General features: G+C 41.9%; 1 protein-coding gene across 6 annotated transcripts in view; it reads left to right on the plus strand.

The window, feature by feature from the left end:
• WDCP (WD repeat and coiled coil containing) overlaps positions 1 to 24,303 on the plus strand; it is a 39,472-nt gene extending 15,169 nt beyond the window's left edge. For all 6 annotated transcript variants that reach the window (XM_063442110.1, XM_063442107.1, XM_063442105.1 and 3 more), the window contains 3 exons: positions 749 to 2,657; positions 14,232 to 14,346; positions 23,552 to 24,303. In XM_063442110.1, the coding sequence (XP_063298180.1) occupies positions 768 to 2,657; positions 14,232 to 14,346; positions 23,552 to 23,718 (2,172 nt within the window). In that variant the 5' untranslated portion in view covers positions 749 to 767 and the 3' untranslated portion in view covers positions 23,719 to 24,303. The remainder of the gene's footprint in view (positions 1 to 748; positions 2,658 to 14,231; positions 14,347 to 23,551) is intronic.
• The last annotated feature ends 1,626 nt before the right edge of the window (positions 24,304 to 25,929 follow it).

Raw genomic sequence — 25,929 nt, forward strand, 5'->3', positions numbered from 1 at the left:
ATAGTCGAGATATACCAGCAATAACTTTCTAGTACAGGATAGTGTGGTGTGTTAAAGTAGGAATGAATGAATGGTGTTGACATAGAGGTATTTTAAACATAAGCAAAAAAAGACTAAGTATCAATAGAGACCTGGTTAAAAGCACTAAGTAAATGCAACAGATATGTCTGGCTAATATTAACACAATGTAAGACTAGAAATATAAGAATGAGAGAGTGGATACAGAATTTCTGAAACGGTACAAGCATCATATGCTAAAGCCAGGTTAACTTGTTTCTTCCCAGGCTGACTTTATTCAGATGTGTTTAATATGCATCCCACAGCTCTGCCTTCATCAGATTAGTTATAATCAATCACTCCAAACCAAAAATGGAATTTCAGAAAACACAAATTACCTAAAATTTCTTCTGATTATTTTACAAGCTCCAATACAAGTTAAACATATAATCTTGCATCACAGACAATAAACTCTCTCATGATTTTTTTTTGCGGTTTTTATTTGTAGGTATATCTAAAAAAACCTTGTTTTAAAAAAAAAAAAAGTGAGGTGGGGGTGTAACAAGGTTTAATTTATAAAAGTGCCATTTCTATTTAAATCTCTAAAAAGTTGACAAACTTTTCACATAAAGCATCTCAGCAAGTTAAAAAGTGCTTTAGGGGTCTGGAGTGTACCTTTTAATTATTACTATTTGATGTAGATATATGTGTGTGTCTTCTCTTGTTCTTATATTTTATTTTCTTTCTTTAGATGCCCAGTGACTGGAAGAATGGAGTTAGGAAAAGGTAAACTCTTGAGAACAGGACTCAACGCCCTCTATCAAGCAATCCATCCCTTGCATGGCTTAGCCTGGACAGACGGCAGACAAGTTGTATTGACTGCCTTGCATCTTGATAACGAGGAACCCAAGTTTGGCAACTCTGTAGTCATTGGGCAGTTTGAACATGTGCATGGTCTTTACTGGGGACCAGTTTTGGCCAATGACATCCCGGCTCTGTTGGCTGTTCAACACAAGAAACATGTCACTATCTGGCAATTATATTACAATGCTTCAGAAAAGAACAAGCTGGTTGTGTCCCAGACTTGTGAGATTGGGGATCCCCTCCCTGTACTCCCTCAGGGTTGCGTGTGGCATCCAAGCAAAGATATCTTAGTTATTCTGACAAAGCGTGATGTCTTCCTCTTGCATGCAGTACGTTCTGATAATTCTAACGTGAAAGCGGATATTAAAAGCAATGGCATCATTCACTGTGCATGCTGGACTAAAGATGGCAGCCGTTTGGTTGTAGCTATTGGAAGTTCACTCCACTCCTATATATGGGATGCCAAGCACAAAGTGTTAAATACTTGCACTTTTTGCCCTATATTTGATGTTGGAGGATACATATGTGCTATTGAGTCCACTATTGATTCCCAAGTTGCAGTTGCCACCGAACTTCCCCTAGACAGGATATGTGCATTAAATGCGGGCATTGCTTTTGATGTCCCAGCCAGTGCCGAAATATCCATTTCTCCCCAGCCAGGTTTATTGCTTATGGATGAAGAGTTCTCTATGGATGCTGGACGAAGGTCAACAGATTCTGGAACGTCTCTTACAACAGATTCTCCAGTAACTTCACCTGGCACGATTGACCTCACCCACATTCTCGTAAATCACTCAAACGCTGACCTGAATTCTCTTCTTAATCTAAAAAAGAAGGACCTTCTGACAGGAACTGGGCAGGATTCATCACATTTGATCCTTGTCAGCTTTGAGAAGAAGGTGACAACTACCCGGAAAGTAAATATCCCTGGAATCCTAGTTCCTGATATTCTTGCATTTGATCCAAGAGCCCATGTCGTAGCTGTAGCTTCAAACACATACAGCAGTGTTTTAGTCTACTCGTTAACCTCTTCCAGCATGCCCAACATCCAGCAAATTCAACTGGAGAAGAATGAGAGACCAAAAGGCTTGTGTTTCCTGACCGAAAAAATGTTGCTGGTATTAGTCGGAAGACAGAAAGCAAGTGACCCAGCTTTTCTACCTTCTTCTAGTTCTGATAAATATATAATCCGCTTGATGGTAAAAGAGGTATCATTTGATGAAGACTCTCCTACATCTTTCGGAGGTATACCTAGTGTACCGTCAAACTATGATTCTACTGTGAGCTATCAAAGAAAAAAGAAATATTTCGATCATCTTTACAGGGATGATAACCTTGCTTCCCGTGAGCTATTACTTCCAAATACAACTGGCCCTCACGTTCTTAGCAAAAAGCAGTTAATAGAGGAAATTAGAAATTATGGTGGAGACCGAAGCCCGTCATCAAGTGCAAGTGATTTTGAAGACAAAAAGAACACTCTCATTGTGCACAACTTGGAGAATGAACCAAAAAATCGTTCTGTGACTTTAGGCCTGGAGACACAGAAACCTTTCACTAGGCCAATCTCGCCAAAATTAGAGAGCCATGGATTAACCCGACCTCACAACTTTTCAAGAAACAGTGCCACAGAACAAGACCTCCTTCACATATCTAGAAATCTGGACAGACTGTGCTGCAACTTTGCAAACCTGCAGCAACGTATTACAGATCTAGCTGACTTCACTAGGAATGGCAAAAAGACGTTATTAACATACCCATCTTCAAAGGATGCTCCATTTGTCACTCTGTGCTTCCAGGTAAATAGCTGACCATTTTATTTAAAAAAAAAAAAAACATGGTTTTTATGTTAATTTATCTTCCTCTTGGCAGTTAGACCTGTCACCAGGCACCCATTGACTGTATGGCATAGTAATTGATATCTAATCATTAGTGATGCACGTGTCGCTAGGTCTATAATTTGTACCCCAAAGAGCTAAAGTGTGTTAAAATAACTAGATACTAGGGATGCTCTGAAATTTTCAGCCGAAAATGGGCCTATCCCATTTCGGCCGTAAAAGTGTCAAATCTGCAGAAAATTACACCCCTTCCCCCTCGTACGGTACCGCAAATCGCTGTAACGCACGCGGGGGAAGGTGTAATTAGCCCAAGGCAAAGTAGGCATTTGCCTTGGATGGCACTAACCATGGGGCGGCAAAAAATGCAGCCCCCATCTGCCCACTCCAACTTACCTGGTGTTCCCCCTCTCCCCGGGGTTCAGTGGGGCTGCTGGGAGGCATGCGGCTGTGTTTCAATCAGAGGCGGCGAGGTAGCTGTGATCCCCCTGCTTTTCTCCCTCGCACACCGACATCAGTAGACTGGGCGGGAGGGAGCAGAGCAGGGAGATCCATGCCAGCTCTCCAGGTAGGGAGGCTGGGAGGAAAATGTTAATTTCATTTAATTATAATTATAATAATTTTTGTGAGTGTGTGTGTATGAGTGTATTTGTGTGTCTATGAGAGTCTGTTTATCATTGTGTGTATATGTGACTATCCATGTGTCTGTCAGTGTTTTTGTGTCTGTTAATGAGTGAGTGTGTCAGTGAATGTGTGTGTGTGTGTCAAATCAGCGAGACTGTGTCTGTCAGTGACGTCTGTGTTTGTCATTGTGTGTGTGTGTGAGAGAGAGAGACTGTCAGTGTGTGTCTGTCAGTGAATGTGTGTGTGTCTGTCAGAGGGTGTGCTTAAAGGGATACTGTTGTGCCAGGGATACAAATCTGTATTCCTGGCACTACCGATCCCTCTGCCTCCCCGGTAAATAGTGGGTTAAAAACCCTTTATTTACTTGCCGTATCCCAGCGCAGATGTCCCTGCGATAAGCGGGGTCTAATGCAAATGCCGTGCACGCATTAGACCTCACCATAGGGAAGCATTGAATCAATGCTTTCCTATGGGGGAAAATCTGACAATGGAGGTCCTCCTGCAGAGCGTGAGGACGTCCAGCGTCGGATAACAGACCAAAAGTCTGTTACGATTCCGGAAGCGCCCCCAGTGGCTGTCTGGCAGACAGCCACTGAGGACAGACTTAGTGCTGCAATGTAAACATTGCAGTTCTCTGGGACTGTAATGTTTAACATTGCAGCATTAGGTGCAAAAGGGACACTGCACCCAGACCACATCAACGAGCTGAGGTGATCTGGGTGCCTACTGTGTTCCTTTAAAGTGACACTATAGGTACCCAGACCACTTCAGCTCATTGATGTGAACTGGGTGCCAGGTCCAGCTAGGTTTAACCCTTTTTTTTTTTTTTTAATAAACATAGCAGTTTCAGAGAAACTGCTATGTTTACGTTAGGGTTAATCCAGCCTCTAGTGGCTGTCTCATTGACAGCCGCTAGAGGGCTTCCGTGCTTTCCTATGGACTGGCTGAATGCACGCGCGGCTCTTGCCGCGCATGCGCATTCAGCCGGTGAAGGAAGAAGAGGGAGGAGAGTAGGAGGAGAGCTCCACGCCCGGCGCTGGAGAAAGAGGTAAGTTTAACCCCTTCCTCCCCCAGAGCCCGGCGGGAGGGGTTCCCTGAGGGTGGGGGCACCCTCAGGGCACTATAGTGCCAGGAAAACACTATAGCGGTCCTTTAACCCGGCAAGTGTAATTATTGCAGTTTCCCGGAAACTGCAATAATTACCTTGCGGGGTTAACTCCACTTCTAGTCTAACAGAGGGGCTTCCGGGTGGTTAGGCAACCAAAAGTTGCCTAACTGATGCTGGACGTCCTCACGGTGTGCAGTAGGACATCCTGCGTTTGCTAAATCCCCAAAGGGAAGAATTTATACAAAGTCCAATATTAATAAAATTATAGGAAAAAACTCATTGTGGTTTCGGTTTTCGGCCAAGGACATTCTGAATTTTCGGTTTCGGTCCAGAATTTTCATTTCGGTGCATCCCTACTAGATACTACTTTTGTTTAATGTCTAAATGTTTCTTTTGGGGATCCTTGCATTTTCTTGCAAAGAGTAGAATTACAACTACCATGATGCTTTTCCAGACTTTAGAATGGCAAAACATCTTAGAAATTGCAGTTCTACAACATCCGGGGTCCTACAATTTGACTACACCTGCTTACATAGTAGCACATAGAGGAAGAAGAGAAAGGTCATCACTTTGTCTCATGGTGACATCATGTTATTTTTACGTTTCTGTCTATTAAAATCTAAAAATTACAATGCTGTGTTAAAGTAACACTCTAAGCTCCATATCAATCTCATCTCATTGAAGTGTTTATGGTGCCTGGAAAGCCATCACATAGTAAACTATTTTTGTGTAGTTTATTACTGAATAAGGGTCCCTGGGAGCCAGTGCCTTCACCCCACTGGAGGTTTGGCTGAGGAGTATAACTCTGCATTAACCATACCAATTCTTACCATGGATGAATGACAGTGATAGGCTGAGAGCGCTCTCCTGACGCTTTAACCCCTTAAGGACCAAACTTCTGGAATAAAAGGGAATCATGACATGTCACACATGTCATGTGTCCTTAAGGGGTTAAACCTATCACTGCCACCCATGGCTGCCTGGGCCAGTATAGAAACATTGGCCCTACCAGTGGAAAGGGGCCAGACTGTATGTTAAACCATTATACCCTGTACAGTAGGTTGGCACCATGGGACTCCAGGCTCTATAACAATGAGATTATATGTTTATGTAGTCTATAGTGCCCATTTAAAGAACCACTAAATGCAGTAGCCCTGTAGTTTTAACCCTTCAATGTAAAACATTGCCATTTTGCAACTAAATGAAATTCCATCATGTGACATTAGACGTCCATAAGGACGTTGCACGTCATCAAAGGCAGTTCATAAGAAATTATTAAATCCAGTGCTTTCGGATGAGCAGCATTTGATTGGATGTGCATTTCATCCCCAGTGCTCCTCTTTGGGGAGCATTGGATTGTACCAGAACCCAGGATGACGTTGTGGGTGAAGAAACAGACTGCAGAAAAGGTAAGTAGTATGCTTAAAACACTTTATAACTATTGCACCCCAGATGAATGTAAAACATATCTGACCTTTAGGCTGGCTGAGGCTTACAAACCTCTAAATTGCAAAGATGAGCTATTACTGGTTTATAAAAGGAACTCTCGAGTCATTGTCTCCCAATATTCAGAAATTGTTGCAGCTAAAAGTTTACCACTTCAGTGACTTCACAAGAGGAAGTTATTCTTATATCTAGTACTTGTGCAGAGTGTGTTTTCTAGTGATGATCTCCCAGCTAATCCAATGCTTCTTCATGAGATGTGTTGGGGCAGAGGGCACACGTGCAGCAATAGTGAACTGCTAAAAGCATTAAAACCAACAAATCACTACGCGAAACACTCATGTTTGCAGTCTGGTTGACAGCTGGGAGTTGTTACCAAGAGGGTTTATTATAGACAAAAGGGGGTTGTTCTATATTTTAACAGTCAATGTCCCTTTGATGTTTTTTGGGGGAGGGGTTGATTTTTCTTTCTTTTTTTTAAACAAAGATGAGCCTGTAATGAAAATATATAAAGGAACGCACCTGACTTTAAAATGAATATATTTTTAAAGTTAGAATTTCTTTTAAATGTTAACGTTTGGCTTTCAGTTTGCCATAACTCAAAGTTTAACCAGATTAACAGGTAATTGAGGACAGTTGACCATTGCATGTCTTCATTCAGGCACTGACATGTTGGCAAAGAAACCAGCATGTCTGCATCATGGAGGAAGTTTGCCCTGCTTGGGCAAGTGTCCCCAAACAAGGCAAACCAGTGAAGACCACATGAAGAGTGTGTGCGGACCAGAGACCACCTCTGTAAGGAGACGGTGGTGGTGGGGGGTATAGTATCAGGTAAGTACTAACAGATTCCCTTTAAGATGTTTTGTCCTAAAATTGAAATCCCCTTAACAGTTCTACACAACTCGCAGTTTGGTGAATAAGCCCCTTAGGTCCTCTTTATTTTTTAAATGCCAGCAACACAGAATTGACTCAGTTTGACTTGACTGCTGCAGTCCATATCAATTGTCTATGCCATGTCTCCTTAAACTACATGTGAGTCGAGATTGCCACATGAGCACAGGAATGCTTGACTTGGGGCATCAACATTTATCTGGAGTGAAATAAATATCTCTTAGGGAAGAATAGGGCATTGACATATTTTGCCATTGAAGCTTTTACAGATACAAAGATACTATTTTTTTTTTTTTTTATTCTTTATTTGTCAGGTCATGCACATACTGGGTACAAAAGTGAGCACATTGCTCATGTTGACATATACATAGGGAAACATATTCAATCGATTTTGCTTAGACTCTGAGAAGGTCTAGTAAAGATGCCGAGTTAGCCATGCCCATAGGGATGCCAAGATGGTCACTTATTCATTGTAAGCTGTCTATTTACATTCAATAGGGTGGTTACAGAAAGCCTTCACAGTGGTTATATACATGTATCATTACGTTTGTGTACCATAGCCACAGCCTCCATGCGCGGACATCCAGGCGGCCACACAGAGACATCAAAGATGGCCATGCACAGCCGCCAAGACGGCCACGCCCAATCGGCCACTCGTTCCCACCCCGACACCCGCCAGAGGCACCCCACATGATATACACATTCAGTTCTTCTGTTTGCTGTTGGTGGTACTTTCGCCAGTACCTGGCCATTGTATCTCATCGTTGCGTATTAGTGTCGTTCCCTATCCGTAGTTTGTACTTTTAGTACTAATGCCTCGATCGAGAGTGCTGAGGTTGAGGCATGAGTTTTCCTTTATTTTAGTAGAGGTGAAAAGCAGTATGAGGTAGTGAAAGACAAGGAGAGAGAAAGAAAGAGAGGTGGGGGATGGGGAGAAGCATGAAGGGGGAGGAGCGGGACGGACTTACACTTTGCAGTTGGAGCTTGAGCTATTTGTCTGTAAATGCGTGTAATGCTCTTGCTTGTGTGTGCGAGTCGGTGTTGTGTCGTCTAATGGTCAGTATAGTCTTCCCAGCGTTCCCATGTTTTGAGAAAGGAGGGGTACGTGTCTCTGAGTTGAGCTGTGAGTTTGTCCATGATGTGTGCTTCTTTTATCAAAGATACTATTTTATACCTAACTTTTCTCTCTCATGTTATTTATTAAAAAAAAATCTTGTACTTTTCTGTTATATCAAATGTACTTGAAATGTTTTCTACATATAAATTGGGCAATGCCAGTAAAGTTAAATAGGTGTGTTTATGTATGTATAATGTGTGTATCAGTGTAAACCACGGATGTAGAAATTATGACTGTGAAAAATAATGCAGTAAAGTGATTGGAGGTTAGGGATGTCGGTCATGTCTATCCACTAATCGGCTTACATTATGAAGAAGAAAGTGAGAGGATGAAGATTATAATGGCAGGAGTCATATAGCCATTTTAAAAATATTTTCCAAAAATGTTATCTGAAGGTAGTCAAAAGCAAAATGTTTTTTTCTGTTTGAAAAATTAGGTTATTTAAAATACATTTTAAAATGTGTGCGTGTGTGTGCGTGTGTGTGTATACAAATATATATATATTTTTAGTTTATTTTTTCATTTATTTTCGTGTGTGTTTGTATGTGTATAGATAGATAGAGATAGAAAAAAAAATACACATAATATACATAAAAAAATGTTTTGCCACTGTTACAAACTGCTATTTGTAACTGGCCCTTTAAATTGAAAATTGCCCTGCTTCCCTGGATTGTGGAGAAGCCTATTTGCCAGCCTCCTGCCTCATGACTATGGCCCCTGGAAGATTGTGCCCCTGAAAACGTATTAACTTTTATTGGGTGTGTATGGCCCTTTAAGAACCGTCTGGGGACATATTGTGACTTTGGTGAACAATGCTCCTTTAAGACTATGTCCCCAGACCTGTAAAATAACTTGTCCCTGGCTTTCTCCCACTTGGTTCAGTAAATAGGGCTTACTGAACCAAGTACCACACAGGCAGACCACCCAGAAGCTAAAGTATGCAGGCAATTTACCTCCCAGGCTGTGAGGTTACTGCCGGTTAATTGCCGAGCGCTGGGTGGCCGCCATTCGACAGCCGAACACGTGGCGGCGGCCATCTTAGTTCATTCGAACGCGGTCAGCGGTGTATGCTAAAGATTCTGTGGAACTAAAATCGGATGCGCAAATACACGAACACCGCTGACCCTTACCTTCTTCCATACTGAACTTGCAGCTCCAGAGACTAAGTCCCGTTCGAAGATGGGACTTAGTCGTTTTTCTGCATGAAATTGACCAACCGCACAGCCCAAATCTATGGAACTGTTTTGGGCAGGAAATTGTGCTTGCGGTCGGTCATAAAGGGACCTCCAGCTAACTTTTGATCCACTGGAGGGATTTGGCTGATTTTTGGAAGTGTTTATGTTTGATGTATGCTGAGTTTAAATATGGAGATTGAATGTATGGTTTTAAAGTTACAGTGTATGTGTAAAAACTGTATTTTTACTCTCTGTAATAATTATGTTAACTGCTTATCTGAGGGGAGGGGATGTGTGGGTTGTACTGTTACTTGATTGGTTATTTTATGCCTCCCCCTGGGTGTGTCCTGTATGTGCACAACCGTAATAAAAACCAGGCTGGGTGTTCCAGCACCTCAGACCTCTTCTGACCCTCTAACTTGCAGCCTTGAGTCATGTTTGTAGGGGACAGCTATAATCACTACAGGGATTGCTATGCTCTTCATACTCCCTTAGCTACTGAGCTCTTGTAAGAGCTCTTGTTCCTGATCCTGCTTCGCTCTACAGAAGGAAGAGGTTCACCTACTGGAGCCTGGTCGTAGGTCCAGGACGCAGAGCAGACGGCGCGATACCAGCCCAGCAGCGGTGGTTCGTAGAGTCTGCAGTACTTATGGTGGCTACGCAGTAGTTATGGTGTCTATGGTGCTGATGATCCTTTGGTGAGCGCTAGGAGCATCTTTTCTACGGTCCAACTTCCAGCCAGCCTGGAGGCAACCGTAACAGCCACCTTTACTTGTTATATATAATGTGTTGATATTTATTTTGTGCTCCACAATGTATAACCATTTCCTTTTGTTATAGATGGTGGTATTTTTTTTTTACTTCTAATTGCTAAGACAGACATACCTGGTTTGTGTATAGACCAGGGATAGGCAATCTTCAGGACTCTAGATGGACTCTACATGTTCCATGATGCTTTGCCAGCATTATGGCTGTAAGAGGATTATGGGAGATGTAGTCCAAAACATCTGGAGTGCCGAAGGTTGCATATCCCTGGTATAGACTAACATAGACCTGCAGACTGAAGATTAATAGTCAAACTGGGGAAAAATACATTTCTTTATTGAATAAGCAATAATAATTATCACAGTGTGCACTCTAGTAAACCTTAAAAGAACACTATGCTTTCAGGAACATGAACATGTATTCCGGACACTACAGTGGTGAAATCACTATTTAGGTTTCCGGTTCCCCCTTGCCTCCCTTTGAAAAGGTTTTCTGCTCTCCTTTTTTTTCAGTGTTGTGCTGGTTTTACCGTGGCTTGCCCCGCTTTGTTCACCCTCCATGGCTGAGATGATCAAATTTGATGAATTCAGCCAATCCAATGCTGTCCCATAGGAAAACATTAGGAGGCTATTGCGCACGCGCTGCAAAATGCTTTTCTGTGCCAATCAGCAACTCCTCATAAAGATGCATTAAACCAATGCATCTCTATATGTAGCATTCAGCATCTCCAAGCAGAGCACACTGTGCAGCACTGACACAGGAAGCACCTCTAGTGGCTGTCTGAGTGACTGCCACTAGAGGTGTTACTAGGAAGTAATGTCAACACCACATTTTCTCTTAAAAGGTAGTGTTTACAGTAGTAAGCCTGCAGGGTCAGACTATAGACTCCAGACCAACTACATTAAGCAGTAATTGTTCTGATGACTATAGTGTCCCTTTAATACAACTTCCTGAATGAAATAATCAAAATGTTACACAAATACAATATTATAAGCTTGCAAAAAATGTAACCTGCAGTGAATAGTGTGTAGACTACAAAAACTCTCAGTCCTTCGTGTATGATCAAATAGAACCGGTAACGAAATAAAATTGTTTTGCAATTATCCTCTTGGTACTTACTGAAAGCAATGTATAAATAATAGAACTGAGCTGAGTTTTTAGTTTAGGGGTGTCAAATTAATATGTCACAAATCAAAATTTACAAGAAATTACTCATTGGGCTCCTCGTGGGTTTATAATCACAGCCACTCTTAACGAACAACTCCATAGTGCTGTCGTGTGCTGGGTTTTCTTTATCTTTTTTTCATCCTATCTCTGTAAGTTGTGCGGTCCATTTCCCATCTTTTTTTTTGTGTCGTTTTTTTTTCTTGTGTTTGTTTATTTTTCTAGCTAACCACTGTGTCTCTGGATCTGTCTCTCCGACTTCAAGAGACAGATTTAAGATCGAACAATGAAGACAGACGCAGAAACAGTAAACTATAAAAATGACTGAGAGTAACAGAAAACAATATGTGGTCATTTCACTTCTTATTTTTTTTTTTTCCTTCCTGCTTATCGCTGTGTGTCCATCTTCTATCTCAAATTGTTATCACTTTATTTTTTTACCTGCGGTTTTTATTTATCTCATTCTTGTTCTGCATCTTTCCTATGTGTGGAACATAGATTGGTAAATTGACACTACAGGCAGCATAACTATCATGTATGTTTGCCTATCTATCCAGTCTATCCTATCTATCCAATATATCTATCATACAAGTGCATTCTGTTTTGGCTCTGTTTTCTAACAAATTGCATTTTAAATGAATCCATGACTAAGAGGATAATGTGCAGATTGTCAAGCTTTAATTTGAGGAATTTCCATCTGTGAACCCTTGTAGAAGGAGCTGCCTTTTTTTTGTTCAAAGCATCTCTGTTTTAGAAGACCAAAAGCGATTGGATATATATGAACATGATGTTAAAGGGATTTTATAGTGTTAGGAATATAAAGCTGTATTCCTAATTCTATAGAGCCCTCTGGTACCCCCCCTCCAGACGAATTAAGGGTGAAAAGAAAACTTTATTTACTCACCCAATTCCAGCGCTGATGTCCCTCAGCACTGTGTCAACGCTCTGCCTAATCTGCAAGAACATTATGCATCAATCATTCATGCAAAGTCTTAAAGTGTAAGATTACTGGTTACATATCCAACATCCCAGGCAATTTGCATGAATTGTGGGGGGCAGGAGCAATCATACGATTAAAACCAAGTATGTCAAACTCATGATTGACCGTCTTTGCAGCCCGGCAAGCCGCGAGTACGTGCTGGTGTTATAGCAGAGTACTCGCCTGCTTTCCCCACATTGCAGGTGCCTACTCTAACACTTACCCGACCCGGGAGGAGGGCCAGCGAGGGAGCTCAGTGCTCCCTCGCGCGTGCCGTCTGTAGTGAAGCCGGGCGCCGGAATATGACATCATAACTGGCACCCAGCGTCACTAAACTGCGCGAGGGAGCAGTGAGGAGCAAGAAGGAGATCTTCAGACAGAAGATCCCCACACAAGCTCCCAAAGGTAGGGATCAATAAATTAAATTATATAAGTGCAAGAATGTTTAAATGTGTGTGTGTCTGTCTGTCAGTGAGTATGTGTGTCTGTGTGTGTGTCTCAGTGAGTATGTGTTTGTCTGTGTCTGTCTGTGAGTGTGTGTGTTGGTCAGTGTTGTACTGGCTGCGACTGGACAGTGGAGTACCTGGAGGTGCATGGAGGCATGCAACGCCACGTGATATTGACGTGCTCCAACTTTACAGGGTTTCAAGAAGTAGCAAGAGGATCTTATTTGGCACAGGGTGTTAGAGGGGGTGCTGTGGTTCACTAGAGGGGGGTGCTACTGTAGAGGGGGGTGCTGTGGTTTAGCAGAGGGGGATGCTGTTTTTTAAAATCTAAATTTCTATGAAAATGTAAGTTATTTTTTTTTTTTTCGGCCCACATAAACTTAAACCTTGTTTATGTGGCCCGTGCTAGACTTTGAGTTTAGCATTGCTAGATTTAAACAGTGAATTTGTACACCCACCTGACATGCAACACCTGTGGCACCCTCGGTACAACAGACATGACATGCAGTCCCCAAAGCATGACACCCATGCTGTGCATTTAATACCCATGCTGGCTTATTCGCAAAGTGTAAATTTTTAAGAATCCAGAGTGAAGTTAAAATTCAACTGGTTGAGAAAGCTAGGTACCTGTTATGTTACTCCATGCAGCCACATGCATCCTGGGTTCAAGAGAGGTAGTCACTGATCCTGCAATAAGTGCAGCCCTTTTCAGATTACTGTATAAAGAGATTAAGGATGTTACTACACTTCAAAGTCATTGTTAATGACATGACGTATTTTATACCACATGTATATGTGCTGATCTGAACCACAGTAAGTCTCAAGTGATTAAACAAATAAATAAAACCTCTATATGCAGATAATGTATAAAAAAAAAAACCTACTAAACTGTGTTCCCACAAAAGACCTCAAACGTACAAAAGTGTAGGTATCCGGAAATGAAATGTGAACACCAAAAAAGTGCAAAATATAATTGTAAATATAAAATACACCTTAATGAATAAGGTGGGAAATACAGTGGAAACCTAATGGTAAAAGAAACTTGGCATGGTGTAATACAATTTGAGCAAAATAAAAGGGATCAGGGAGTATTCACTTCAATAGTGAAAGGGCCAAAGTGGCTTTAGTGGAGGTGATTAAAGCACGATGATGGATCACTTCCAGGGGGAGTGCCAGGATCTTAAATTGTATCCTAAAATATGCCTTCCATCACTGGGAGACAGCGGGTGTGCAAGCCTATGGGTATTGGTGTTGCAAAAGGATAGAAATCTTCCCTTTTCATTTCTGTTCTCTGTTTACAAGTGTTTGCAAAGAACAATATTTTACCTTCTTTTCCTACACCTGACACTTCTTGACAGTGGGCAGAGCTACCACCATCACCAGTAATAGCTGCAGAGATTTATGTCTGTGGAGGATCCCACGGTCTTGTGGGATGCTCCATAGTCCTAAATACTGTATGAGAGTAAAGCACGGACGTTGGCTGCTGGCTGAAGCGGCAGGAGCAGGAGAGGTCCGGCTGGCAGAAGATGATGGTGCCCACGAGAGATAGGAGGATAAGGTAAGTAAATCTCGCCTCTTCCCAGCCACCAGACCACCAGCAGCGATGTCGCCATCAGACGTCTTTACAAATCATGCAAAGTCCCCAGACTGTGTGACAGTGCTTCGTTAATTATCATCTCCTAAAAAGAGTAGTGTTTTACTGCAGTCTGTCTAAAAGTTTAAGCTGGTTTTATGATTAATAGTCTATCTGAGTAGAAAGTCTTTGCTACACACTGTTTGAAACTTCTTTTTATATTTCCCACTTTGTATTTTCCTTATTTTTGAAGACGAGTCATTCAGATGGGCCTGCTGTGAGGAAGTGTGTCCTGCTTTATGAGAACAAGCTGCGGCTAAATACCATCCAGGAGCTATTCAGCTTATCTCTGGTAGAAATGCAACTAGGTAAGCAGGAGCTATTAAACTATTTAATTTCACCCTGTGTGTGTTATACAATGAGTACATGGTGGGACTTCATGTGGATTTCATTCCATCTATACCTTGTGCTTACTGAATGTTATTTAGAAAGGAGCAACATATTCCACAGTGCGGAAAGAAATATAGTATAGTAACCATCAATCATCATTGACACAATATTAGCTACTCACAATGACTTAATTGGGGTGCACAGGACTCCGGTTCTGCTCTTCAGCGCAATGTCAATTGAGAAAGATTGACAAAGACCTGGCTGGCAAAACAGAACTTATATGTATTTGTATGGTAAATGTTCTTTGACATTTTTGTTTAACCCCTTAAGGACCAAACTTCTGTAATAAAAGGGAATCATGACATGTCACACATGTCATGTGTCCTTAAGGGGTTAACTTCATTGCGATTTTATGTCCTGTTGCTTGGATGTCTAGCTCCTGTTTCCTATGGTTTTGGGAATGCTACCCTAAAATAGTTCAGCACTGGTATGCTCAAAGCCAGTTCTATACAGTAGTAATCAAAATTTTCAACACAATTCCAAAACTTCTGTGGCTTATTTATAATATTTTGAGCATATAGAAGCTGACTTTTCTTGTGCTTTAGGGTCAGTAGTGGTGTACGTTTCTGGCATGGAAACCTTCTGTGTTTTAGTGTGTGCCTTAAGGTGCTCACTAAAACCTCAACTTGCCTTCTCAGAAATCTTCCTTTTTCTGCCCTGTTCAGGTAGTGTAACCACTGTTCCTTCAACTTTGAACTTGCGAAATATGCTTCCAACAGTGGCTTTAGAAACATTCAGTGCCTTTTGCGATATTTTGTATCCTGTTCCTTGTTTGTGAATGACGATAAACTATTTTCTTAACTTTGTAGACCATTCTTTTGACTTAGCCATATTTCTAACATGTAATCAAATGTGACACTCAACAAACCCCAAGCCAGTTCAGGTATTTCAAGTGTTGCAGCTCAAACACAGTGCAACTAATGAAGCCCTTGATTAGTTGCATCATGTGTGCTTAAGACACCTGTTTTGCATATACATAGTCGGCTTAATTACTTAATTAGAGAGAGGAATGTTTGGCTCTATGTATTGTGAGTGTGAGCTTGAATTGTTTATTTATTATTTCATTTGTTTAATTACAGTATTAACTTGTGATTAAATTTTTTTTTATTAATTTTTTATATATGTAAACATTAAATCTAGATTATACCTACTTGATTTACATATAGGTGGAAATGTTGTTTGCTTTCATGGAATCATAGGCGTGCGCACGGGGTGTGTCGGGTGTGCCTGGGCACACCCTAATCCCCGTGGCACGCCTATGTATTGAGTCCTGCAGGAACAGCGTTTCTGCACTTTTATTTGAGCAGGCGAGGGAGCTGTGTGCTCTCTGCTCCCTCTGGCCGCGCGCCGCTTGCTGATGCCGGAGCCGGAATATGACGTCATATTCCGGCTCCCAGCTACAGCACACAGCCCGCGCGGTGAGAGGGAGCAGAGAGCACACAGCTCCCTCGCCGCGGCTGAGATGAAGACTGGCACCCGACCCACTGGACCCCAGGGACAAGTCCACGCCAGCACTCCAGGTAGGAAGGCTGGGTGGACATTTTTTTAATAAAAAAAAATAAAAAATTTGTATGTCTGTGTGTGTGTCTGTTAATGTATGTGTGTGTCTGTAAGTGTGTCTGTGAATGTATGTGTGTGTATCTGTGAATGTCTGTGAATGTATGTGTGTCTGAGTGTGTGTCTGTAAGTGTGTCTGTGAATGTATGTGTGTGTGTCTGAGTGTGTGCCTGTGAATGTATGTGTGTGTGTCTGAGTGTGTGTGTGTCTGTAAGTGTGTCTGTGTATGTGTGTGTGTCTGTGAATGTGCGTGTCTGTCTGTGTGTGTGTGTGTCTGTGAATGTGTGTGTGTGTGTCTGTGAATGTGTGTGTGTGTGTGTGTCTGTATGTGTGTCTGTGAATGTATGTGCGTGTCTGTGAGTGTATGGGTGTGTGTCTGTAATTGTGTGTGTGTCTGTGAGTGTGTGGGAGTATGTGTGTGCACGCGTATATATATATGTGTGTGTCTGTGTATGTGTGTCAGTATATATATATATATATATATATACACACACACACACACACACACACACACACACACACGTATATTATTTTTTTGGGGGGGTGGGAAAAGAGTTCCTACACTTTATTCCCCAGGACTTCTCCAGAGATCTCCGGATCTCCCCTGTCGGCTCACGCAGAAGCGGCACTATCTGAGTGCCGGCTCTGCTCTTAGCCTTCATGGGCTGGCGGGGAGATCAAAGATCTACCTCACCAACCCACAGCAACATGGAGGGAGGCAGGAGAGGACCAGGGGAGCTCTAGACAGCAGCTCTGCCAGGTTCCTCTCACGAGATCTGAGCATTGCCAAGGCAACACTCAGATCTCGTGAGAGTTAACTCTAGCTCCGCAGGCTAGAGTTCACTCTCCACTGGACCACAAGGGATGGCACATGGCAGCAAGGATACCCCCTCCCTACATAAGGTAGGGAGGGGGGATATTTACTAATCTGCCCTCACCTCCACAATCCCTCCAAACATACAGCCCACACACACACAGCACCTAGACACATACAGCACGCTCACACACACCATACACTAACCGCACCCTCACAAATACACACAGCACCTTTACAAACACACAACACCCTCACAGACAGCACACTAACAGCACCCTCACAAACACCCACACACACAGCACCCTCACACATACACAGCACCCTCACACAGCACAGTAACAGGACCCTAACAAACAGACAAACACCCTCACACACAGCACACTACCAGCACCCTCACACAAAAACAGCACCCACACAAACACCCTCACCCACATAGCACACTGCCAGCACCCTCACACACACATCACACTAACAGCACCCTCACACACACACTAACAGCACCCACATCACACACTAACAGCACCCTCGCAGCACACTAGCAGCACACACAGCAGTGTATGTGTGTGTATATATATATAAAGATATATAAGATAAGATGGGGTGCATTGACGTTGTGGCAGGCTTATGCAATGTATGATCATATAATGTAACTAAATCCCCATTTTTTTGCCTAGATTAGGTGTTTTTAAAAAAAAACTTTTACAAACTAATAAAATCTGTCAACATTGAAGTTGCTGTTTAGTAGATAGGAGAGTGCGCTGGATCTTGTGTATTTATTGTATAATATGGCCCCCAGCAGCACCCCATTTAAGCATGTTTAGGTGAGTGCAACCATCCCCCCATGTTTCCTATATATATATATATATATATATATATATATATATATATATATATATATATATATATATATATTACATAAATACACACGCGGCGTGTGTTTGTGCTTAAGGGTGCACACCCTAATGCAATAGGCTGCGCACGCCTATGCATGGAATGTTTTGCAACGGTTTGCCCTCTTATCTGGATCCCCATCTGGCGCCATGGATCCTCCTGTGGCCATTGATGACTTCTGCAGAAGTTGATCCCTCCGGCCAATCACTGGCTAAGAGCATTAACTAACCCTGTTTCTCGCCAGTGAAAGCGAGTCTGTGCATAGGAATATAAAACTATAGTTTGCAGGTGTGATAATCACGCTCCTATGCAGGTCTTACTATAATATAATATTATATCAAGACTCAAAATTTTCACTTTCTTGTAGCTAGTGGCAAGTGAAAATGTAGCCTTGATGAGTAGAAATTCACCCCTGGTGAGTGTGTCATGGCCACTTTAGACTTGCAGTAACTAATAACTTTTAAGCCCAGGCTAGAAGTGAAGGACATTAATGTTTAAGCCCTGATTATATCAATATTACTTAGTTGCATAGGCTGAAAAAAGACCTGCACCCATCAAGTACAGCCTATTTCACATCTGTTTCTGCCGTTGATCCAAAAGAAGACAAATAACCCAGTTTGAAGCTCTTTACAATTTTGTGAATGGTTTGTATCGGCCCCAAATATATTTGTATAATGCTTTCATATCACCACTGAGGCGCTATTTTTTTGTAAACTAAACCAGATGTACATTTGTTAGCCGTTCCTCATTACTAAAATCTTCTATTCCCCTTATTAATTTTGTGGTTCGCCTCAGCACTTTTTCTAGTGCCATTAGATCCTTCTTTAGAACAGATGCACAGTATATTAAAGGTGTGACTGTACTATGGATTTATAAATAGGCAAAATTTATATTAAATTATTTTTGTTAATAATCGAATATACATTTTATAACAATTTGGCTGGGACACTGTATAGATGCAGTTTTATAGCACACATATGTTCAAGCGAGTTCGACTTTTAAACTAGTTCATTTGAACATTGCCTCCATTTTTTTATTTTGTTGTTCATTATATTAATAATAGTATTTCTAGCGAGCCCTTAGTTTTGAGAAATAATTTCTTACTTTTTAGGTTATAAACGATTGTTCTTCACCATCTGGATCCAGTCAGCATTAAGCTAAAGTGTTCTTGGTATTTTCTCATTAACTGCTTTTTCTTCAGTGAGGGACCCTCTGTTTCACTCCAAATCCTCCAAGGAGGTCTCACTGCAGGAACAATCAGAGGACACTGATTTATTACAGCAGTCTCTCAACTGTTTACCTGTGAGCAATCAGAGAAAATCAATACAGAGAATGTTCACAAAATATAATTATTGTGAACGCATGTCCTTTATACGAATTACGAAAGTTGTCTTATTACAGTGCTTTAACAAAAAACTTTATCATACTGGTTCCCACCACTTTACTGTTTATATAACATCATTTATCTTCCTAATCTACTTTAATACTAAGTGGCATGAAAAGTATCTGTATTAGGGTGAAAATGTAAGATATGATCTGCTTATTAAAAAAACAAAAAAAACTACAAAGCTGCGATCAAACTGACCATGTTTTCAATCCCGTTTGAGAAGATGTATAAATAAGATGAATATGTGTGTTAGTGTATAGTAATTACAGAAACATTTTCTGCAAGTGTGACTGGTCTTATCTGAGTCCCCACCTGTCCAAGATTGGCACTAACCTCTGATCTGGGTCCCCACCTGTCCAAGACTGGTACTGCCCTCACATCTGGGTCCCCATCTGTTACAGACTGGCACTGCCCTCTTATCTGGGTCCCCATCTGTTACAGACTGGCACTGCCCTCTTATCTGGGTCCTCACCTGTTACAGACTGGCACTGCCCTCTTATCTGGGTCCCTACCTGTTAGACTGGAACTGCTCTCTTATCTGGGTCTCCACCTGTTCAAGACTGGCACTGCACTCTTATCTGGGTCCCTACTGTCCAGGGCAGTACCTGTTTAAGGCTGGAACTGCTCTCTTATCTGGGTCCCCACCTGTCCAAAACTGGTACTGTCCTCTTATGTGGGTCCCCACCTGTCCAAGACTGGTACTGTCCTCTTATCTGGGTCTCCACCTGTTCAAGACTGGCTCTGTCCTCTTATCTGGGTCCCCACCTGTTCAAGACTGGCACTGCCCTCTTATCTGGGTCTCCACCTGTTCAAGACTGGCACTCCCCTCTTATCTGGGTCCCCACCAGTACCAAGATTGGCACTGCCCTCTTATCTGGGTCCCCACCTGTTCAAGATTATTTCAACTGCAATAATAGTTTTGTCATGTATGTGGTCACATACAGAGTCTGCAGTGATTATAATAACCAGGATTGTTTCGCTTGGACAGCCTTTCAAAGCCCTCTTGCCTGTCATGTTTGACAGCCAGGTTGTTGTAAATATCTGTTATTATTTCAGTGTAAGAGGTTACAGAATACGTAAACCATAACAGGATAGCATAGTATGCGCTGGTACGTGAAGAGAAGGATTTGACGAAGCATAATATATTTGAGAAAAGCCGTTCTTCGCAAGTAGATAAGGAGAAACGCAGGTCCCATGCAGGGCAAGAGTAAGTTTCCAATCTGTAATTGTGAGCAGAACCGTACACAATGGAATAAGGGGTGTATGACTCGTCTTGCACGTCCATCTCCTCGGTAAGAGGATGAAGTGTGTGCAGTGTCTCTTTAAAGGGCTACTCCAAGCACCATGATCACTTCAGTGATTTAAAAAAAAGGTCATGGTGCCTGGAGTCTTTTTTTTTTTTTTTTTTTTTAATTCTTTATTTTTCAATGACAGACATAAATGAATAGTGCAGTTACGTGGCTTGCGCAGAAGCCGAAGTAAAGTATTAGAGAATTGCATGACAAGCCGTTTACATCCATTGTATAAAATATCAGTCTGTCATCGTTTTTCAATAATGTGAAAAGATCAACACTTAGAAACATATATAACTTAACATGTAACTTTAGATCAAATAACAAAGTTGCAGTTTTGTTGCCGTGGTTTTAGTGTGTCGAACCTATAGGCCGGGTTACCGGTAAACTCTGCCTATAATCAAGGAAAGGGGGTAGCGGAAAACTGGGTGTAGAAAGGAGGGGGTGGGGGGGGGGGGGGAAGGGGGACGGTCCTGGACGTTACCTGTGGCTAATCAGTCGTCGGTGTAGTTATCCCATGGTTCCCATACCTTCGTGAATGTTGTCATAGTGCCTCTCAATTGGGCCGTTAGTTTGTCCATGAGATGGCACTCTTTGATTTTGTTGAGCACTGTGGATAATGGGGGGGGAATAGGCTGCAGCCAAGTTTGGGCTAGAGCCTTTCTAGCAGCTAAGGCAATCTTGTTGAGTAATTGTTGTTCTGATCTGGGTAAGTCGTCTAGGGGTCTGGCCAGGAGGAAGGTCCAAGGGTTTAGGCCTATCGGTCTGTGTAGAATCCCTGATATAAGCTGCTGGATATTTTTCCAGAATATTTTGATTGTGGGACAGAACCACCACATGTGTGCATAAGTCCCTTTTTCTCCGCAGTTATGCCAACAGAGATCTGTGGGTGATCTTTTCATATGATAAAGTTGGACCGGAGTAATATACCACCTCATCATCGTCTTATATGCCTGTTCTTGCATCGTTACACAGATGGAGGTTTTGGAATTGGCTTCCCAAATATGTGCCTGGAGTCTTTATATGCAATGTTACACATCCCTTTGTCACTGAAAGTGGAGCCCGCCTTCAGCTGTGTTATTGGGGTGGCATTAGCCAGTCCGGAACAAGAGATCAGGGTTGGCTAATGTCAAATCTGCATATTTCTATTCATAGCGATTAATTCATTGGCTGAGAGTGGTCCGTTGATGCTCTCGGGCAATTAATAGCTGGCTGGATCATCATTTTACTTCTACAAAAGCTGTCGGATGCGTGTTACTAACTATAGATAACCCTCAGCGCCCAGCAGGGACTCGGCTAAGAGCCAAACCTTTTCAAAACGGTTTGCCTCATTACTGGAAAATGGGGCCATTGTAGTGGTTATGATACTTGGAGTAACCCTTCAGTGCTTGTGCTTAGGCTCCTTGGAGTAACCCATTAAGTCTTGAGTTTGGAGTGAAAATTCGTGAATTTGTAGTGCAGAGATTTTAAGAAGCCTAGTCCAGCTTATACGTTAAACAGAGATGCCACTTATTGGAAACAATGGAGTAACCCAGCAGCTAAGGGTTAAATCTAGAGCTTCCTCCTGAGATATGTCTGTGTGTTATATATAATTGTAATATGAGTTCCTAGCTGAGTGACCTCATTTATGAATCTAGGCTCACTCTCTAACTGTGGGAGTGAATTTAGAGAACATTGCATGGAGCGCGTTGGGTTGGCATAGATTGCCAAGCGTGACAGCATGTCCTAGATTTTCAGCTGTGTAAGTAAAACTATGACTTTCTATTTTGCTGTTTGCAGTAGATCTGAATTTTCTCACAGCTTGAATCAACCAGGGAGTGTGAATTCTAGTGCCATTCCATTGTTTCATCCAAAATGCTAAGCAAACGTTTTAATTGCAATTTCGTTATGACGGTAGTTTTTTCCAAGGCATGTGCTCTGAAACTGGCCTAGATTGCAAGCATTCACAATCTTTACATTTAGAGATCGTTGCATATTGCAAAATATGCAAAGACCACGGAAGGTGACTGAGCAGCTTCAAGTGTAAAGTGATCCATACTTCCCAACAGTTCTGATTTTAGCATTGACAGTCCTAGTTTGCAGCTTCATCACATCACAGGCCACACACATCACATCACAGGCCACACACATCACATCACAGGCCACACACATCACATCACAGGCCACACACATCACATCACAGGCCACACACATCACATCACAGGCCACACACATCACATCACAGGCCACACACATCACATCACAGGCCACACACATCACATCACATCACAGGCCACACACATCACATCACAGGCCACACAAATCACATCACAGGCCACACAAATCACATCACAGGCCACACAAATCACATCACATCACAGGCCACACAAATCACATCACATCACAGGCCACACAAATCACATCACAGGCCACACACATCACATCACAGGCCACACACATCACATCACAGGCCACACACATCACATCACAGGCCACACAAATCACATCACATCACAGGCCACACACATCACATCACATCACAGGCCACACACATCACATCACAGGCCACACAAATCACATCACAGGCCACACAAATCACATCACAGGCCACACAAATCACATCACAGGCCACACAAATCACATCACATCACAGGCCACACAAATCACATCACAGGCCACACACATCACATCACAGGCCACACACATCACATCACAGGCCACACACATCACATCACAGGCCACACACATCACATCACAGGCCACACACATCACATCACATCACAGGCCACACACATCACATCACATCACAGGCCACACACATCACATCACAAGCCACACACATCACATCACAAGCCACACACATCACATCACAAGCCACACACATCACATCACAAGCCACACACATCACATCACAGGCCACACACATCACATCACAGGCCACACACATCACATCACAGGCCACACACTTGTGCCTACCTCACCTTCTGTCCTGCATTCATACCCACTGTTGGGAAGTATGTGATAATATTGGAAACCAAAGAGATGTTCTATATAATTTCTCAAACTTTAAAGCCAGAACCCCCCAAATAGCTTTTCATACATACCCTTCTGCACTTATTTTTTTTTTTTTTTTTTTTTTTTATATCCACTTAGCTTGCTTTTAAGTTTAATTTCCAAAAACATTCTTTTCTTTTCCTCAGGTCCTTCATGTTGGATTATCCTGACAGCTGACGGCGAAGGATTTATTCCATTAACATTTATTGCTAATCAGGAACTGACCGTCAGAGATGCAAGAATTTCTGCAGCTCATTCGCCCATGAGCACAAACCACATCAGTCCTGCAGATCCTTCCAGCAGCGTAACGTAAAACGCGGCGGGCAGTCCGTGCATAAGCGCTGCATGGGCTTCTTGTTTATACCTGTTAATGTGACAGCTGCATCATGCACCAAATTACATTTTTTTTCTGCAATATGCAACGATCTTTGTTTATTAAGGCATGTTTTATACCTCTGGAAATAAGGCATCTATAATACGGTATTCTGTTTACATACTTAACTGACGAAATGATGGTGCATTTGCAGGAAGGACGTGATCTGTAAGTTATTGGCATCAGAAGAGCTGATAGCTTGGATTGCTATAGTGTTAATACAACTGACAAACACAGGACGAGAACAACCAGGGAATTGAGATTTCGAGAGAGAAAATGGTATCGTTTTTATGAATGTCGTGTAAATAAAGTGCAATGTCATTCCTTCTCGTGGTAAAGGAATACATATTGTAATATGTTTATGGAATCTGATGCATTGCTTTATTGGGGAGAGGGTACAAATCAAAGTGCAGTTCTATATTCATGGGGTAAAAATGATCTGCTACCTATCTGATTGTTCTGATTTGTAAATTTGATAATTGTATTGGTGAAAGAAAGATAATATATATGTAATAAACAATGTCATTCGGCATGCTGAGATCTAGAGATACTTGGGAGTACTGTGTCTTTTCTCTGTGTGTAGAAAGCTACATGTTAAAGTAAATATGCATGCAGGTGTATGTATATTTTTGATTGCATGTTTCTACAGGAACAATGACAAAATCTGGAGGTTTCGTGACAAGTTGGAATTGAGGGACACCAAAAAAGCCAGCCTCAATCTGAGTTTGGGATGTAAAATATTCACATTTTAAAAACATATCTCCATCTGGATTCAGAGGTAACAGGGAGAGGAGAGAAGGAAAGTCTGAGCATGTTTGTGTCTGTTAATTATGCTTCATTAATCTAATTTGGCCTTAAATGTTGAATTCTCAATTTGGCAAATAACCTTGCCGGGGTAATCATGCCCACACAGTGAAGGCACTTGCTCAATGGGGGTGTAAAAGTACTAGGGTTGTGAGAGAATACTAATTTCTCTCCTGACAGAAAAAAGATTGCTTTTACGCAGAAAACATTTGTCCAATGTGGAGTCTTTAGTTCAAATTCAGAGTTCCCAAGTGTCCAGTTTGGAGTCAGCAATGCTTTACAAACACTGAGTTTAAACTGTTAATGGGTAGCTCTAAGCACCATAAATAATAACTCGACTGCACAGATGATGATGTGGTATCCTGAACTTGATGTAAGCTCAGGTCCTCAGAGATGTTAATCAGACAGATGCAATTCTCGCTTTTTGGAATGCCAAAAATCTATTTTGTCCAGGTGACATGAGCACTCCATACACGCACCTTGGACTCCCCAGATAGATCCAAGCCAAAGCTGTGCGCTTGCTTGGTCTGAGCTAATTGCTGCCAACAAGTCGCATCCCAAAACTGTGAACCTGGCTGTGTATAAACTGATAGCAGTCTCTATTAAAAAGTAGAGCTTTTCGCTGAGCCCTTATACTTGATCTCAGCGGTTGCCTGTGATGCCATTTAATTGGATTGAAAATAGAAGGTCAGGGAAATCCTATTACTGGTCTATGTTAGGCTTGTAAATTGTCTGTACAGGAAAGATTTCATGTTATATCATCACTCAGTAGGTTCAGAACCTGGCAGCACATACGACAGTCTGAATATTATCAATACAGCAATTTTCCTTTCTTTTTCTGACTAAATGGTGGAGAAATGTAAATGTTGGTAATTTTGAGGTTCTTCTGAAAACGAATGTACGTGTCTAATATTTACTATAATTAGGGTTGTAATATGGAGGGGTTCGAGGAAAGCTCTTTCATGGGGACATAAAATAGATATGGATGGAGAGGGACTGAGATGCCGTAAGGAAAGCAGGAAAAATATGGGAAGATTGAAACAGCTATGGGGAGAAAGGGTAGTAAAATAAAAATAAAAGGGAACAGGTGTGAAAGAGTGAATAAAAATAAGTTAATTGTTAATATTTATACAGATTTGGCACTGGTCTCAAGCCAACACTATCAATGCTCAATCAATGCAATAGCTTGGCATGAAGTCTTCACTCTAAACATTCCACGGTCTCCAGTCATTAAAACAGTCTATAATCTTTTAATATATTCCTCTTTACAGGAAGGATCAAACTGGGCCATTCTAAGCTCTTGCAAGTCTCTAGATTTTAAGTCAAATTTTATCATTTTCTGAGACA

This window comes from Pelobates fuscus, chromosome 2 (genome assembly GCF_036172605.1).
Source record: "Pelobates fuscus isolate aPelFus1 chromosome 2, aPelFus1.pri, whole genome shotgun sequence".
In the NCBI taxonomy this organism is placed as follows: Eukaryota; Metazoa; Chordata; class Amphibia; order Anura; family Pelobatidae; genus Pelobates; species Pelobates fuscus.